General features: G+C 43.2%; 1 protein-coding gene across 1 annotated transcript in view; it reads right to left on the bottom strand.

The window, feature by feature from the left end:
* Nucleotides 1-18,908, bottom strand: part of LOC114650474 (C2 domain-containing protein 2) — a 140,519-nt gene that overhangs the window by 41,051 nt on the left and 80,560 nt on the right. The window contains exons 8-9 of the mRNA XM_028800126.2: nt 10,575-10,639; nt 5,696-5,811 (exon numbers count right to left, since the gene is read on the bottom strand). Coding sequence (XP_028655959.1) covers nt 5,696-5,811; nt 10,575-10,639 — 181 coding nt within the window. The remainder of the gene's footprint in view (nt 1-5,695; nt 5,812-10,574; nt 10,640-18,908) is intronic.

Here is an 18,908-nt window from a genome sequence, read left to right as displayed (position 1 = left end):
TAGTGCCTCCAAAGGATACAATTTGGAAAAAACAGGAACTTCAAATTACCACATGATACAAACACCCATTGATAAGTAATTCTAAAATGCAAACTTGCATAACCATGGTGAAACGTCTTGCATTTGGCTTAAGTCTCCAAACAAACAAACAAAAAAGACAAAAACATTTAAAATGTTTTCTCTGTGGAGAAGGAAAGACCTCTTCTAAGAAGATGGGTAGTGCTAAAGATTCAGAAAGTGACTGTGTGTTTGTCCTACCCATACTTAACAGACTGATCTTAGAGTGAATGGCTTGCTAGGTGAGCATGTATCCTGTCCTATCAAAAAATAGGTTCCAGTTCAAAGACAAAAGGCAAATTTTCATCTTAAAAATCCATGCAGAAAGAAAATCATTGCTACTGTCATCTTACAATCACCTGAATGGACAATTTAGTAATTAGCAATTAAAGGTCTCTGCCACCTTAATCACACTTAAAAAATACTAAATGCTGTAAAAAAAAAAACAAAAAAAAACAAAACAGTACAAGAAAAGGCACTCCCTGTCTAAGCTAAATCACTGATCTTCAGTTTCTTCTTTAAGATTACATAGGGGTTATGGTTCGCACCCACTACACAACAAAACAACTCGGGATCTCGGTTTGCAACCCCCTAGGCAGACACACTGTCCAGTCCCACCCTCCGGAAATTACTCTCTATCTGCCGCAGCCAGGAGTTACGTGGGCGACCCCTTGGTCTGGTCCAGCCATTCGAGTCTCCAACAATGAGGATCTTAAGAGCTGGATCACCCTCAGGGAAACCCGCCACATGGCCGTAGTGCCGTAACTGATGCTCCCTCACAATGCAGGTAATGTGCCTCACTCGGGACTCCATGAGCAACCACTCATTCGACACAAAGTCAAACCAACAGTACCCAAGGATTTTCCAGAGAGACACAATACCGAAGGAGTCCAGTCTTCGTCTCAGGTCACTGGATAGACACTAAAGACTTGGACCTTCATCCTTTTGCATAGATATTGGGAATGCCACACACCCCTTTTCAGCGGCCTCATGAACCCCCATGCTTTCTCAATCCGTTTACTGACTTCATAGGAAGAGTCACCAGAGACATGAATGTCACTGCCCAGGTAAGTAAACCTCTCAACAAGGTCAACACTCTCTCGGCAAACAGACAGACTGCTGATGGCTGTGCCCAAGAGGTCATTAAAGGCCTAGATCTTGGTTTTTATCCAGGACACTCGCAATCCCAGACACTCAGACTCCTCGCTCAGTCTCTCGAGCGCCCCGATCAGAGCCTCCATTGACTCCGCGAAGATCACAGCATCATCAGCAAAGTCAAGATCCGTGAACCTTTCTTCACCAATAGATGCCTCACAGCCGCTGGACCCCACGACCTTGCCCAACACCCAGTCCATACAAGCATTGAACAGAGTAGGAGCAAGAACACACCCCTGACAAACCCCAGAATCATCTGGGAAAAACACAGAGGTCCTGCCTCCACTCTGAACAGCACTTACAGTACCAGTATACAGGCTGGCCATGATATCCAACAACCTTGAGGGGATCCCGCGAATCCTCAGGATGTCCCACAGGGCAGCTCGATCAACTGAGTCGAACACTGCGAAAATCGACAAAGGCTGCAAAGAAACTTTGCCGATATTCGCGTTTGCGCTCCATGAGAACCCTCAGTGCCAGGACAGTAGACTTCTTAGGCGTAAAACTAGACTGTTCTGGTCGCTGGTAGGTGAGAAAGTGATCACGGATCCTATTGAGGACGACCCTAGCAAAGACCTTACCCGGCACAGAGAGCAGTGTTATCTCCCTGTAGTTGCTGCAATCCAGGCGATCACCCTTCCCTTTCCAGATAGGGATGACAAGTCCAGTTTTCCAGTCAGTTGGGATGATGCCAGTCTCCCAAATGGAAGCAAGGATTGCTTGCAATGCCAGGAGGACAGCCTTACCACCAGCCTGGAGAAGTTCACCCCGGATACCACAGATCCCTGCAGCCTTTCCCCCCTTCAGCTGGTTCACCACCTGTACAATCTCAGTGAGATTGGGTGGTTCACAGCTAATTGGAGGATCAGCCTCAAGAACCGTGGACCAAGAGATATCCAACGTCCTAGCCGGAGGATCAGCTTTGAACAACTGCTCAAAGTAGCCAGCCCAGCAGATCACAACTGCAGTGTCATCCGTAAGGACCGTTCCAACAGCTGCCCTGACTGCAACTCTCCGAGGAACAGATTCAAATGTGCGTAATGCTTCAATTCCTCTGTAAGCAGGATGTGGGTCGCTAGACCACAGATGGTGTATCACTTGCTCACAGATTCCTCTAACAAACGCCCTCGCAGCCGTCCCTCTCAGTTCCCGGTACAGACCAGAGTTGCCATTGAGCCGTGCGCTGCGACTCCTCTCAATGATATTCAGGGTGCCCTGCGAGATGAAACACCTCCTTCTGGGAACACCAGTAACACCAACACAACCCTCAGCAATCTTCAGGGTCTTGTCACGGAAGGTCTCCCACATCACATTACGATCGGCAGTTGTACCCAGATCTGCAAGTTCCTCACACAAACTGCGTGCAAACTCATTAGAAACAACCCGGTCTTGGAGTCTGGCCAAGTCCAGGCTCATTTTCCTAGTAGGTGGTAACCTACTGGACCTAAGCTGGAGCCTAAGAGTAGCAACAACAAGTCTGTGGTCAGAATTCATAAACTGGGCACTTCTGTAGACCCTGCAGTTTTGCAAGAGCCTCCTTGTATAAGGATAAGATCCTGAGGCTAAAAATCTGATGGTGGACAGAACTTGCCAAGGAGAAGGTATAACGCATTTCCTTAATGTCTTGCTTTTGAAATTCCGGCCCCAGTTCAGCACACGGCCCTAAGAGAATAGCTCTTGGAAATCTAAATCAACTTAGAAGCCAGTCATCATCATGGTACAAGAAATCAATATCATCTCTAAATACATGCTCTCTTTTAATTCTTCCATTCTTCTTTGCGATGCCTTCTAACAACACTGAAGCAACCATGATAGTTGGAATTGTTTGGCCATTCCATGCACCACTATATTGTTACAGATTCATTACAATCAAGTGTTTTAAATTTGTAAACAATATGCAATGAATTTCTGGATATTTGATAACATCCACGTCATAGATGCGAATCAAAAAAAGAAAGGGAAACCACACAGAGACTGTAGCACTGCTTTGACGCTGGGTGTAGCCCATTTACAAAACCAAGCAGAAATGTGCATATGCATGGTCTGAGGCTACCATGAAAATGTGAGTGGCGTTATGTCAGGTGTAGTTTTTATACATCTTGACGTAAGTGTAGTAACGTATGCACCAGTTACACATGAGGCCCCAGGTGAGGTGGGGGGAAATTGTTCTTAATGGAAGATTTCAAGTATCTCAGGATCCTGTTCATAAGTGTTGGAAGAAGGGAACGCAAGATGGATAAGTGGACTGGAGTGGCAACAACAGTTTTGTAGACACTGTACCAGTCCATGGCAGTGAAGCACAAGCGGAGTCTAAAAGGCAAAACATTATAGTCGATATACATATCTGTCCTTACCTACTGTCATGAGCTGTGGGTAATGACTGCGAAAATGAGATCGCAAGTACAAGCAACAGAAATGAGCTTTCTTACAAGGGCCGCTGAACTAACAGTCCTTGTTATGTTGAGAAGGTTAGCAATTCGGGAGAATCAGTGCTCCTCCGGATTGAGAGAAGCCAGCTGAGGTACTTTGGGCATGACCTGCTTTGCCTAATGCCACCACAATAAACAAAGTGAGAAGTGGTTTCAGATATTGAGATTAAACGAGACGAGATGTAAGAAACATAACTGTGGCTTCAGTTTTAAATATAAAGATTACTTTGTAACATTGTCAAATATGACATAAACTCTATAAATCCTAAGGGCTTCTTTGAAAACCTAATTTTCAAAGATCAGATAAACAGGCCACTGAACACTGAAAGCATAAATGCAAATGAGATTTAAAAAAAAAATAATAATACATTAACAATATGATATAAAAGCTAGATATACTAGGTAAAAACATTTTTGATATTGTGTTCTTATAAGAAAATGTATTTTACGTTAACTGATTAAAAATAAATTTAAAAAATAAATAAAATTTAATTCTTCCACTACCTTTACCTATTTTGTCTAATTCACAGTCATGCAAGCTGGAACCTACTCAGTAGGGAATCCATTCCAGGGAATGACACAGTGCACGGGCATCTCACATGTGAATGGTTTTTGAGCGAGCAACACTTTTTTTTTAATAAAACTACTGCAATATGTTGACACCAATAAAAGACTATCCTTAACTACAAGCAGTTCATGCTGTCATATAAGTACATGTATCTAGTTAGTTGTGGTAATAAGAGCGTAGGAAGCACAACGTGTCAAGCGTGCGGTCATCCAGGCAAGAGCGCACCTTCGTGCAGAGTACGCCAGCTGCTGAGAAAGCACTCCTTTGAAGTAGGTGGCACAGTCATCAGATACTGATACACTTGTTCTAAACAATCCCCGCGCTTGCCGTTGCTCTGAAACACCGCCGTTTCAGCTTTTACTGATGCATCCAGTTTCTTGTCATCATTCTGTGATGGCAAGTTTCTTGGCACAGATAATGCGGATGCAACAGACTGATGCATTGCAATTTCAAGTTGCTGTTCAAAGCTGTTGTCTGATGAAGTGCAAGCTGCGGCAATGGCGCCACCTTAATTATTTTCAACTATAACTGTTATTTCTTGATCGATTTTTACACTTTTACATGCTATATATGCGAACTTGGCCGTTCCCGTTCAGCCAGGAATTCCAGCAGTTTAATTCTCGGGAATGCGGAAATGGGAAACGTCCGGGAATCCCAGAATGGATTCCCTACTACCCAGCAGCATTAAGCTTACCACAGGAACCAGCCATGGAAGGGACACTCAGTCCAGCAAAGGGAAGACCCATGCACATAGCCAAATTTGCTAACATAAGCAGAAATACCCAATATTATCTTGAAACAATTAAAAAACTCAATATTTTGGCTTTTCTCACAAATGTATATAATTTCAGATTTGCCTATATGAACACATCTTGTCCTCACAAATCAGCTTAAGCAAAACAAATGACATATCCTATCATATTACAATCAATTCGCCTTTGTTAATGCTCTGGTGCCTGTGGCAGTCAACAATTATATTTAAATATATCTATTTATAGTGCTCTTAATCAGATGTATACGAAGTACTATGTAATTAACCAAGTACTAAGGCTGTCAAATTAGCCACAAAATAAGGTTTGAAGAATCAAGTAAATATTCAAATATATCCAAACTTAGGTTAATGATTTTGGATGCTATATGTACATTAGTAGAGGCTTTTGTAGACATTATTTAATTTTATGTACTTTATTATTATACTGTAGAAATGGCCACAATAGTGACTACTGCAAGAATATATTAACATACATACATACATACATACATACATACATACATAAATCCTAGCAGTGCTCTGATTCGCCTTTTTTTCACACTAGTACTGATGGCAGGGTGTGAAGCATATCTGTTTGTCCTAAACTTTGGTCTGTACTGCCCACAGATGTTATGATTATCGTCACAAAATCTGAAATTGTATCTTCAGTAGTGTCGGCTCTCTCTAGCACACACATACAAAATCATAGATTATTTATAAGCTGAAAATTCATACCTCAGCAGAGACTGATCCAGCCAGCTGGTCATTATTTTTAAGTGCAAAGGTCTGTTTCCCATTAGGATGTTTCTTGAACAAATCAAAAGGCACTGAAGCTTGACCAACTAAAGAGCCTAAAACAAACACAAACCTTTTTAATGTGAGGTTTCTTTTATAAAATCACCAAAAAATAAATGGAGACAAAAACAAAAATTGTGTTAAAAAACAAATCTTGGCACAAAATAAATCAGACAGTAAAGAAAAAAGAATCATGGAGAGACACTGCAAATATCAGATACAGGCCCAGTTAGATCAGGGAGATCAGTGCCTCAAAAAAAGGTTCCCAAACTTTGTAAAAGACATCCTATTTTTGAAAGCAATAGGCATTTTTCAATTGAAGACAGGTCTCTGTCGCAGCACACAGTATTATTGGAATACACCTTTCCTGTTTATGTTGTATGATTATTTTTCCAGGATATTATTAATAATACATTTCAGCAAAAAATGCATGTGTTTTGCAAATTTTGAGCACACACCTGGCTAAGGAATATGTGGATCGTGCGACATGAGTAATGTGAGAATTTTTTCATGAATGTTTTACACATCATTTGCTGTTACTCATGGCTGGTCACTATTGGTTTGAGTTCTATCAGACACTTTGCCATGTGCTTTCTCCACAAAAACACTCTCAGCCACCATTACAAACTACATGGCACAAATGACATATCCATATTATCCATATTAATAAACGAGAATGGTAAACCGGATATGGACGCAGGGACATGCCCGTGGACGCAAAAGACATACTGCGCAAGTGCCACACAAAGCCCCCCCCCCCCCCCAGAGTGAAACGGGAGAGACTAGGCACGTACGCAGGTGCCACACAAAGCCCCCCCCCCCCCCCCCAGAGCAAAACGGGAGAGACTACGAACCGTCAGAGTAGGAAACAAAGTAAAACGTAATAAAGAGGTTAAACAACAGGGACAAACACATGCAGAGCAGGTTACAGAACAAAGCCCCCCTACCCAGAGTAAAACGAGAAAGACTACGAACCGTCTGACATGCCGCAAGCAGGATAAAGCGAGATCAGAAATAAAACACAGAGTAGGAAACAAGCCCCCCCCAGACCCCCAAGAGCAAAACGGGAGAGACTACGAACCGTCAGAGTAGGAAACAAAGTAAAATGTCATAAAGAGCTTAAACAACAGGGACAAACACATGCACAGCAAGTTACAGAACAAAGCCCCCCTACCCAGAGTAAAACGAGAAAGACTACGAACCGTCTGACATGCCACAAGCAGGATAAAGCGAGGTCAGAAATAAAACACAGACTAGGAAACAAAGTCAAACTTTATAAAGGGGTTAAAAAACGGGGACGAACACATGGAGAGCGGGTTACAGATGATGAAAACTGGAATGCAACAGCTTCAAAAAAACCAAGGCACGAAACACATCCATACCGAGATACAGAATATAAAGGCAGAAACAACGACACTTAAACGTCCACACCACACAGCGGGGGCGGACCCGGAAGGTGCAGGCGCCTACATCGTGTGTCAGAAGGCGCGGTAAAGTACAAAAGGCAAACGCGCCTACACAGCATGGTAAAAACCGACATAATATGGAAGGCGCACGCGTCGCCGCCATATTGTGAGTGCCACTAATGCGTGATGAAAGCGCAGGAGGAGACATAGTAAAACAAGAGGAGTCAACGCCCCGCCCCAGAGTGACACGTGACACACTACGGAGTCCACAAAGGTTCATACATCAAACCCGAGATGGTACGGACACGCGTCTGAAACCGCGTGCGTCTGAAATGCCGCAGACCAGGCAGGCACTGCTCCAAAAAGAAAGAGCTCGACTAAACGAGATTCGAAGTGAAACGGGAAACACTACACAGTCCGCAGTGCTCCACAATACACCGCATAATAGTTCAGAAAGAGCTTCGTAGTAACAGTGGGGAGACCCAGAGTGACACGGGCGGACGCTCCGTATTAAACATACGTCATCTTCACACGTCCAAACTATACAGCATACGTGAATCACATTACAGTGATGCATTATTAACAGTACGATAAACATCACAGTATCGCAAACAAATGAAAATTATTAGTCGAAAAATAGAAAATATATTCACCACGGACCAAGTGTCATTAAAACAAAAGCACAATAAAGCAAGATCAGAAATGAAAGACAGACTGGAAAGCAAAGTAAAACGTCATAGACAGGTTAAACGACGGGGCCAAACACATGGACAACAGGTTACAGATAATGAAGACCGGAATTCAAAAGCTTCAAAAAAAAAAAAAAAAAAAAAAAAAAAAAAAAGCTCGACTGACCGAGATACAAACTGAAACGGGAAACACTACGGGGTCCGCAGTAGTCCACAATGCACCACATAATAGTACGAACGGAGCTGCGTTTTAACAGTGGGGGGCCCCAGAGTGACACGGGCGAACGCTCCGTATTAAACGTGCATCATCCTCACACGTGGCTGCCCAGCGGCCGTGGGTTCAAAACGCCGGGGGTAGGCGAGCGAAGCGAGCATGGGGTGGAGCCCCCTTGTAAAAAAAAAACCATTTCAGGGTGGAGTATTCCTTTAAATGTAATATAGTACTAATTATTGCCATTTTCAAAGGATTTATAGCTTTTACGGTTTTCAGATTTCGTAGCGAAAGTATCAGATTAATTTAAAAGATAGTGTAACCAAGAACACAGCAACATTAGATATCCTAAAAACCTTCTCAATATGAGGGTGATAAAAGACATAACTTAAATGTTGCATATTATTAATTTTTGATGTTTTCAATGGAAAGTTTAGCTCATAATGTTTTACCTTCTTGAAAATAAATTATGTGATTTATTTAAACAATAGTAAAGCAAACAGAGCAACAAACTTTATTATGCTCAAAAAATCCCTGGGAATTTTGTCAGGTTTTATTTCTTAGCGTTGTAACTATATCTGATAAAATTCACTATCAATATGTATGCTAAGCTTTATCTTTAGCCTGGCATAGAGTAAGCTAACTGATGACTTAGTTGCCTCAGTTACCAAGCATGACAAGCACTAACCCTCTTTAGTTGAGCTGAAACCAGCTGAAAAAAAAACTGACTTGTGGATTTAAGTTAGGTGTTCTCACTAAGCTCGCATCATGGAATATCCCACCAGATCTAACCCCACCCTGTAAACACTTAACAACATCCATTTGACTTCCATCAGAATAGAAGTCAATCATAAAAGGGAACTTAACACAAACAAACAATAACCTAAAATCTGATACATTTGTGTTAGTGTTTAACAAAATAATAAAGAGACTCAGCATGTTGAAACAAAATCTGTTCATTTAAAAAACTACAACATATAGCATTTGTGGCTCAGCTCAGGCTTATGGGTGCAGGAACACTCTGCTGCATAGCTAAACGGCACTAGGGTGTTCAGTGGGGAGGAGAGTGGTTTGCTTCTAACATACAGGTGTGATCTGTTCTCCACTGACACTTGGAGGGTCGTCAGGTGGAAGACCTCTGTCCACAAGGTATAAGGGGAACAGAGTAGGTTAGATGGAAAAGTAAAAAGAAATAAAAAGCAAGAACAAAAAAAAAAAAATCAGACAGAACACTTTGTGGGCAGGACAGACAGCAAGCCAACATGATGGGCAGAAGGCTTGATGACCAGCAGTTGGGAAGGCCTAACAGTGAACAGCTGAGGTGGCTAGGGTGCAAGCCAGTTTTAAAAGTTTGACCACACTCACCAGTGTCTGAGCTCTCGCTGAGTAGACCAGATGGGTAGGTTGGGACTGAGAAGACTTGGAGGCACCAAGGCTCAGAGGAGAGTGAGAAGCCACAATTTGCATTTGTCCGAGTTTATTCCTGTTGTTATCTTCCCTTATTATAGGCTATTTATTTATTGCTGATTTTAACCCACAGAGAAGAGAGCTGGATTTTACTCAAGGATAATTTATTAAGAATACATTGCTTTTTCATGATATGGAAAATTCATTTGTTGAATAAAATGCACTGAGCTATTTGATTCTCACCACTCTTATTGCACTAGTTCATCCTTGGTTCAAGGATGAAGAGGAAATGATGCCAGCTGCAGGCAACCCAGACATTACATAGTTGGTTACTTGACTGGGCAGTTTATTTTGCTAATTTTATGAATGTTCAAAGAGGAAAATGATGCTTCTATCCTAAATCACTAATACATTTATTTCATTCCAAAGAATGCAGAAGCTTTTTTCTGTCTTGGACTTCCACCATGCTAGTAGTTTGGCTTCACTCTTCTTCACTATGAGCAACTGTGTGACACTTTCAGGTTTCTAATACTCAAGTTACTTTTGCATCAGAAAGATGTTTCAGACTGCTTTATATTTTCATACAGTATATGGTTAGTTTGCACAGCACTCTGTACCTACCCTCTATATTATGTTAACACTGTAACAGAAAAAACATTTTAGATGCACTGCAGATTTTCAAATGGTTCACCATATGCAGAAAGTAACCTGTTACTGTATAATTCTTACTGCTTAATTCTATTAAGTTGTTCATTAAAGGGTACATTTAAAGAGCAAAAATAAAACTACACACATTTTCAGGTAGTGATTTTGCTTAATAAATCAGCACTTCATAGCATTTGTAATGCAATGCATGGGCAAAACAAAGATTAATTTTTAGTTCCCACTTAATAGCTTCAATTTCCAACATGAAATATGATAACAATATGACTTGTCATATTTCAAACAGTAATATGTTGAGAACCAAATTATTTAACAGTTAATCACATTTTATTTTTGTACTAATGTACTAATATACAACATAGTTTCTTAAAAGTTTTACTAAGCATATAGTTAGTAACTCTTAATATCAGGCCATGTAGTTCAGGTTTAAGAAATAAACTTACTCTTGTTGGAAATATCATTGTCCAAAATCTGCAACGTCAGTTCCTTTGATTTAGCACTAAGTTCACTGTGAAAACAAAGCAGCATTTCTATTAGTTACACATGTCAAGAAAATTATACTGTAAGGAACTTAGGCTTAAAAGTCTCAAAAACCGGATTTCTAAAAGCATGTGATTTAAGCATTATTTTTGGAAATGCTTATATACTATTGTATGACATCACAGTTTTTGCCCATCAAAAAGCTGCTTGTCAGCATGATTAAGGCATGATAGGGAAGATCATTTACATAACAAATTACTGTATACCATTTTGTAACCATTTATGCAAAACTGAAGACCGTGACAAGATTTAAAAACAAAAAAAAACCAAAAAAAACAATGCAGCTTTGGAACAGTTAATTAAATTTTCTCTTTTATTGTCCTACCCAAGCAATTTATGAGGGAACATTCTCTTCTGTGGTATTTTTATTCTGGTTTTTGAAACTCTTCGATTTTTTTAGTTTTAACTGTGCTTTTTTTATTAAAATTAGCCTTTATATTTTTATGTGTTAATATCCACAAGATATATGCATTTTTGGAATGATCAATATGTGCAAACAGGAATGGAAAGAGTAAAGAAAGATTACATGTACATGTGACTGACAAGGTAAATATGACTGATACTGAAATAACTGTACCAGGCTTTAAAAAAAAAAAAAAAACATCAAGGAGCAACTTAATAAGAATAAGTCAGAAAGGTGTTCTACTGTATAAGAAACCTGTAATTGGTAACACTGACAGTATGTTTTAGGTTATTATACTTCACCATGATGAAACAGCAACAAATAAATATGGGGGCATTTTCCTTTACACTGTCAGATGCTAGGCTAGCTCAAAGCAACAGATGTTTCTAGATATATACCTGCTCTTCTTTTCATATTCTGTTCTAATTGTCTAAATAGGATGTTCATAACTTCATCCTCAGTAAAAGACACAAAATTTCATAAACAAACAGCAAAATAACTATGCTCCCTCAAATAAGTTTTTTAGTTTAGTCAAAGTTTGCCCAAGGTTTTAGGTTCGAGGGTGGAAGAGCAATAGGGTATAGAAACAATGTGTGATGGTGTGATTCTAATTTTTCTTTCATTATTTATACCCCTGCCTTACTCAGGACAAAAGTTCTTCACAGGTGAGTTACCCAGGTATGGACACTGCCCTTTGGTTTATGTTATGGCTATGGACAGGAGTGATTCCAAAATTCATAATGATGTGATATTCAGGCTCTAGTGGGTCACAAAGGTTTTTTAAGATGATAATTCTGCTGCATTACGTGTCAGTAATTGGGACAATTGCTTTTCTTGTCTCTGTGTGTTTCTTTCCTTTCCTTTGGCTAATGCATGCAGATGCAGACAGATGCCGGAGAAGTAATTGTCTGTGACAGATAGTAGTAGGGTGTTACACTGTGTTAGCCATTATGAATGTAATGCAAAGATTACAACCTGCCTGAAGAAGGGGCCTCAGTTGCCTCAAATGCTTGCATATTGTGATTGGTTCAGTTAGCCAATAAAAGATGTCACTTTGCTTGACTTCTCTATGACAGATAAAAATATGATTGCTGTGGAAAGAAATTTTGGGTAAGTTCTTCAAACAGTCTTGTCCCTGAGGAATTATATGTATGATGGATCTGCTATTTGTGAACTCTAAGTAGGCTATTTTGAGCCAAAGATATTTTTGAGGCACTGTTGCATATTTATTAAAATTAATTTTTCTGAGTCTTTGTAGTGGCAGTTAATATTAGGATATTCACTTTTTAATATTGGGACAAAAGGTGTATTAGATTATTTACAAATTTTTGTCACTTCGTTAAATTTCATGCTAAATTCAAAAAATTTTTAGAAGTAAAGAGGTTACTGCAAAATCATTTGTTTATGGGATAATACAACATCAGCAGATGTAAATGATTGTGGTTGTTTTTATAAAGCACCAGTATCCAATTTAATATTGTACCATTTTTTTGTAAATGATTGTCAAGAAGCTGCTAGACATGCACAAATGCACCTGCAATTCTTTATTTTTAATTGTTGCTGTTAAGTGGCTGTTCTGTTAGATTGACAGTACAGCTTTTACCTTTTGTCAGAATACTTCCATAAGTAATAGTTGAAATCATTTATATTCTATGTGCATTTTTCATTATTGTGCCAAAAGACTTGGCTCTTCCAATCTGTAGCATGGTATAGGTATAATTATAGCCATTGGAAGAAAAATCTGTACAGCACACTAATAACATCTCATGGACAGATCAGTTGCTATGTATGCTTGGGAGCCTTGTATCCTTGCACAAGAGGGCCATTTTTTAAGCTTATAAGCCACACCATCTATAACACAACCTGTTGCTAAAAAATGCATTCTATGTGTTTTTATTGAGCTTCCATTAGCAATCTTGCAGAAGAAAACAGTCTCTCAGGCCAAGCACCCATCTACTGGATGGCTGCTTTGCCATATGAATCATGCCCATATGTATACCTACAAGTAGACACATATCTGTACAGGGTGGTCCAGATCTAATTATGCAACTGTTCGACTGACAACCGTCTCCCCGCCATTTTGGAATGCAGGGCAGGTGCTGCCATGTATCGGCAACAAAAAGAAATTTAAGTAAAATCTCTATGTGTAGGGCAGGTGCTGTGAATTCTCTATTTAATAAACTTAGTAAGTTATAGCGTAATGAAAATTGCATAATTAGATCTGGACCACCCTATATTGTTTGCTTCCAGACATTAAACTAAATGCCTAAGTGGAATCATTTTGCAAGCACCAGATCACTATACAAAATAACTCATCTATATATATAATTCACTAAGCCGCCGCTAGCACAAGCAAGACACCCATGGAAGCACGCAGGATGGAGCCACACCCACCAATTCTAAGACCATTGGATACGACGACAACTCGCAGAGCCACAGCGACCAACTCGGACACAACGACTCAGAAAACATGGTGTCATTTATGTTCGTCTGTGCTAGAGTCCACATGCACCTCTGAGCCACGTTGACTGTTCAGAGAGGCGTGTAAAACAGTTTGCGAGGGGTATCCCATGGGATCCTTAAAACAATCCTTTAAAACTGAGGTTAAAACACAATGAAGGAAGCAGTCTTTAAAAACCAATAAGCCCTGTGCCTCTTTTTCATTAGCGTCTCACCTGCTTCACCGATGCAGGCCCTGCAACAGTCGAGACGCTCTCTCAGCAGCTGACCTTCTATGTTCCTGACTCCACTACTGTCAGTCGCCTGATTAAAAATGGCCTTTTGAAGGTGAGCTTTGGACCCGCTATACCACAGGAATACATTGCCTTCGAGCCTGCACTCACTCACTCTAACGTACCGGCTTTCTCTCTCTCTCTCTCTCCTCACTCACTCGCACACTGCACGACTCCACCCGGAAACCGTTCAGCCAAACTTCCACACCCTCGCTATGCTGTGAGCGCGATGATTATTTATTTAAAAATTGCCTTTTGAAGGGGAGCTGTGGACCCGCTATACCACAGGAACACCTGTGACATTGCCTTCACATTGTTTTCCTTTTATTTCTGATCTTGTCGAGCAGATCAGACACCTAGGCAAACAACACTAAATAATCAATAGCTGCAACTACTTTGCCCACCCCAACTCCTCACCTGAGTCGGTTTCGTCTGTGTTCAGCAGTGTTTCCCAAACTCGGTCCTGGTGATCCTCTGTGGCTGCAGGGTTTTGTTCCAACCGGATTCCTAATCATTAATGCTGGTGAAACTCATCCGGGATAAGTCGGTTTTTCAAACGCAGCCGTGTAGCAGATTAGTCTAGCAGACTAGCTGGATGTAATAATCCGAGATGAATGCGCGCCCCCACACTGAGTGAAAAGCCAATGTATATTGAGTCTAGAAAACATGATCAGCAAGTCTTTGATAGGCTACAACAAAATGATGAAAGAACGGGCGCATTTTTTTCACACAAGCTGTGTGTGTGTGTGTGGGTGGGTTGCGTGTTAGTTAGTTAATTAGTTACTTGAAGGATTTCAAGACTTAATATGCACAAGTGGTAACACTGCAAAAGCAGCCCAAACCAGAAAAGACGGCTGGCAAAAAGTGGCCGACAAATTAAACGCGTGTGCATTGTACTTACTGAAAACAGCGTTACAGATTTTGCAAATGTTCATTTTTTTTCCTCTGCTTAAAAACATTAAAAAAGCGGCGTGATTATGCGGCGTATACTACGCCGCGGGTTGGTATGCAGCATGTAAAACAGTTTGTTTGTCGCGGATAATTTGCCTTTTACTTTTACACGAAGACAATTTCCTGTTAGATTTGCCTTTGTGATGACAATTAATAAGGCACAGGGCCAAACTTTCAAAAAGATATGCATTTATCTGCCAAAACCAGTTTTCAGTCACGGACAGTTGTATGTTGCTCTCTCCAGAGTTCCATCTTTTCATTCATTTACTGGTATGCCTGCAGGAACACGTGCAGCGAGCGACTCGAGCGACACACACACATATACAGGCGCGCGCGCGAGAGAGAGCGCTGAACACATAAGAATAATAATACACTACATTGATATACCGGTGTTTTCAGTATTCAAAGCGCTATCCACACAGGTAGGAACTGGGAAGCGAACCCAAAATCTTCCACAGTCTCCTTACTGCAAAGCAGCAACACTACCACTGCGCTACAAGGCAGAGAAGGCAGTTAAAGAATGCACCGGGCTCGATTTTGTTTTCACTTCTGTTTACAGCGATCGGGTCGTAGCGTGCATTATTGCAATGTTACTTTTTTTGGTGGCTTATTACATTACGGATGTTTCACATGTTCACTTTTTTCCCTGTGCTTAAAAGACATTAAAAAAGTGTTTCTCAACTGTGACTACGGAACAACTCAGTACGCAAGCTATATTAAGCGTCACCAACGAAGACTCGCTACACCTTAATGAACAAGTGCTGAAACTTATCCCTACCGACAAAGTAACTTTCACCAGCATGGCCTCCATCGTCACAGACGATCACGCTTTCAGTCACGGACAATTGTATGTTGCTCTCTCCAGAGGTCCATCTTTTCATTCACTCACAGTGGTATCCTCAAACCCACCCCATTTGGACAACTGGGTCGTTCAGGAAGTGTTCACCCATCAATACATAATTATGCGGCATATGCTATGCCGCGGATTGGCAAGTTCTTGATAATATTTGAAGCTCATGGACTATTTGGCATAATAGTAATATGCTCATTTATAATGCTTACAATATCAAGATTCCTAAAATATTCTGAGGAGTTAGTTTATTAAGGCCTAGGTACATATGTATGTGCCTGTGACGACGCGGGTACCGCTCCATGCTCCCATCCATCTTCTGGGAGCTCTCGAACCCAACACCGTCGGTAATGTCACCAATGAGCTGGACAGTGAGGCACAACAATGAAGCAAGGGGATGGTGCAAAAAGTGCAAAGTGCTTTTATTTAAAACTTCAACAAAACAAAACAGTGTCCAACTAAAGTGCAGTACATCAAAGTCCCATAAATAAATAATCCAATAAAAAAACAAGTGAACTCGTGGAGGTTAAAAACACAATAGAAAAAAATCCTTTTAAAACCAAGGTTAAAACAATGACTGGAAGCAGTCTTTTAAAACAAAGTCCGGTGCCTTCTTTTACTGGTGACTCCCCTGCTTCTCCCATCCAGCTATGCACCAGGGGAGTCACCCTACATGCAGCTGACCTTTATCACTGTACTGGTCTGGTGGCCTTTCCGATCCCTGGCTCCGGTTCTGCTCACACAGACCAAGACTTGGGCTCGCCAGCAACCAGGACGCTCATACTGGGGCTTCTACTTCCCAAGTCCCCGACTCCCGCTGCAGCGAGCCAACCTTCTCCCGGTCACTCCCGCTCCAAACAAGCGCTCAGCAGGAGCGACCACTACTGTCGGCCCTCGGGTGCCGGCCAAACACCCCACTCAGGCTCGCCTCTCCCCAGCTACCCGCAATCAGCACGAGCCTGCGCTCACTCGTTCTCCTGCACCGGCTTTCTCCTTCCTGCTTCCATCCATCCATCCATCCATTGTCTCCCGCTTATCCGAGGTCGGGTCGCGGGGGCAGCAGCTTGAGCAGAGATGCCCAGACTTCCCTCTCCCCGGCCACTTCTTCTAGCTCTTCCGGGAGAATCCCAAGGCATTCCCAGGCCAGTCGAGAGACATAGTCCCTCCAGCGTGTCCTGGGTCTTCCCCGGGGCCTCCTCCCGGTTGGACGTGCCCGGAACACCTCACCAGGGAGGCGTCCAGGAGGCATCCTGATCAGATGCCCGAGCCACCTCATCTGACTCCTCTCGATGCGGAGGAGCAGCGGCTCTACTCTGAGCCCCTCCCGGATGACTGAGCTTCTCACCCTATCTTTAAGGGAAAGCCCAGACACCCTGCGGAGGAAACTCATTTCAGCCGCTTGTATTTGCGATCTCGTTCTTTCGGTCACTACCCATAGCTCATGACCATAGGTGAGGGTAGGAACATAGATCGACTGGTAAATTGAGAGCTTCGCCTTGCGGCTCAGCTCCTTTTTCACCACGACAGACCGATGCAATGCCCGCATTACTGCGGATGCCGCACCGATCCGCCTGTCGATCTCACGCTCCATTCTTCCCTCACTCGTGAACAAGACCCCGAGATACTTGAACTCCTCTACTTGGGGCAGGATCTCGCTACCAACCCTGAGAGGGCACTCCACCCTTTTCCGGCTGAGGACCATGGTCTCGGATTTGGAGGTGCTGATTCTCATCCCAGCCGCTTCACACTCGGCTGCGAACCGATCCAGAGAGAGCTGAAGATCACGGCCTGATGAAGCAAACAGGACAACATCATCTGCAAAAAGCAGTGACCCAATCCTGAGCCCACCAAACCGGACCCCCTCAACACCCTGGCTGCGCCTAGAAATTCTGTCCATAAAAGTTATGAACAGAATCGGTGACAAAGGGCAGCCCTGGCGGAGTCCAACTCTCACTGGAAACGGGTTCGACTTACTGCCGGCAATGCGGACCAAGCTCTGGCACCGATCGTACAGGGACTGAACAGCCCTTATCAGGGGGGTCGGTACCCCATACTCTCGGAGTACCCCCCCACAGGATTCCCCGAGGGACACGGTCGAATGCCTTTTCTAAGTCCACAAAACACATGTAGACTGGTTGGGCAAACTCCCATGCACCCTCCAGGACCCTGCTAAGGGTATAGAGCTGGTCCACTGTTCCGCGACCAGGACGAAAACCACACTGTTCCTCCTGAATCCGAGGCTCGACTATCCGACGGACCCTCCTCTCCAGGACCCCTGAATAGACTTTTCCAGGGAGGCTGAGGAGTGTGATCCCTCTGTAGTGGAACACACCCTCCGATCCCCCTTCTTAAAGAGGGGGACCACCACCCTGGTCTGCCAATCCAGAGGCACTGTCCCTGATGTCCATGCGATGTTGCAGAGGCGTGTCAGCCAAGACAGTCCTACAACATCCAGAGCCTTGAGGAACTCCGGGCGTATCTCGTCCACCCCCGGGGCCCTGCCACCAAGGAGTTTTTTGACCACCTCGGTGACCTCAGTCCCAGAGATGGGGGAGCCCACCTCTGAGTCCCCAGGCTCTGCTTCCTCATTGGAAGGCATGTTAATGGGATTGAGGAGGTCTTCGAAGTATTCCCCCCACCGACCCACAACGTCCCGAGTCGAGGTCAGCAGCGCACCATCCCCACCATATACAGTGTTGACACTGCACTGCTTCCCCTTCCTGAGACGCCGGATGGTGGACCAGAATCTCCTCGAAGCCGTCCGAAAGTCATTCTCCATGGCCTCCCCAAACTCCTCCCACGCCCGAGTTTTTGCCTCAGCAACCACCAAAGCCGCATTCCGCTTGGCCTGCCGGTACCTATCAGCTGCCTCCGGGGTCCCACAGGACAAAAGGGTCCTGTAGGACTCCTTCTTCAGCTTGACGGCATCCTTCACCGCCGGTGTCCACCAGCGGGTTCGGGGATTGCCGCCACGACAGGCACCGACCACCTTACGGCCACAGCTCCGGTCAGCTGCCTCAACAATAGAGGCACGGAACATGGCCCATTCGGACTCAATGTCCCCCCACCTCCCTCGGGATGTGGTCGAAGTTCTGCCGGAGGTGGGAGTTGAAGCTACTTCTGACAGGGGGCTCTGCCAGACGTTCCCAGCAGACCCTCACAGCACGTTTGGGCCTACCACGCCTGACCGGCATCCTCCCCCACCATCGAAGCCAACTCACCACCAGGTGGTGATCAGTTGACAGCTCCGCCCCTCTCTTCACCCGAGTGTCCAAGACATGTGGCCGCAAGTCCGACGACA

This window comes from Erpetoichthys calabaricus, chromosome 4 (assembly GCF_900747795.2).
Source record: "Erpetoichthys calabaricus chromosome 4, fErpCal1.3, whole genome shotgun sequence".
Taxonomy (NCBI): Eukaryota; Metazoa; Chordata; class Cladistia; order Polypteriformes; family Polypteridae; genus Erpetoichthys; species Erpetoichthys calabaricus.
The sequence above is the reverse complement of the archived record's forward strand: the minus strand, read 5'-3'. Positions and strand labels throughout refer to the sequence as shown.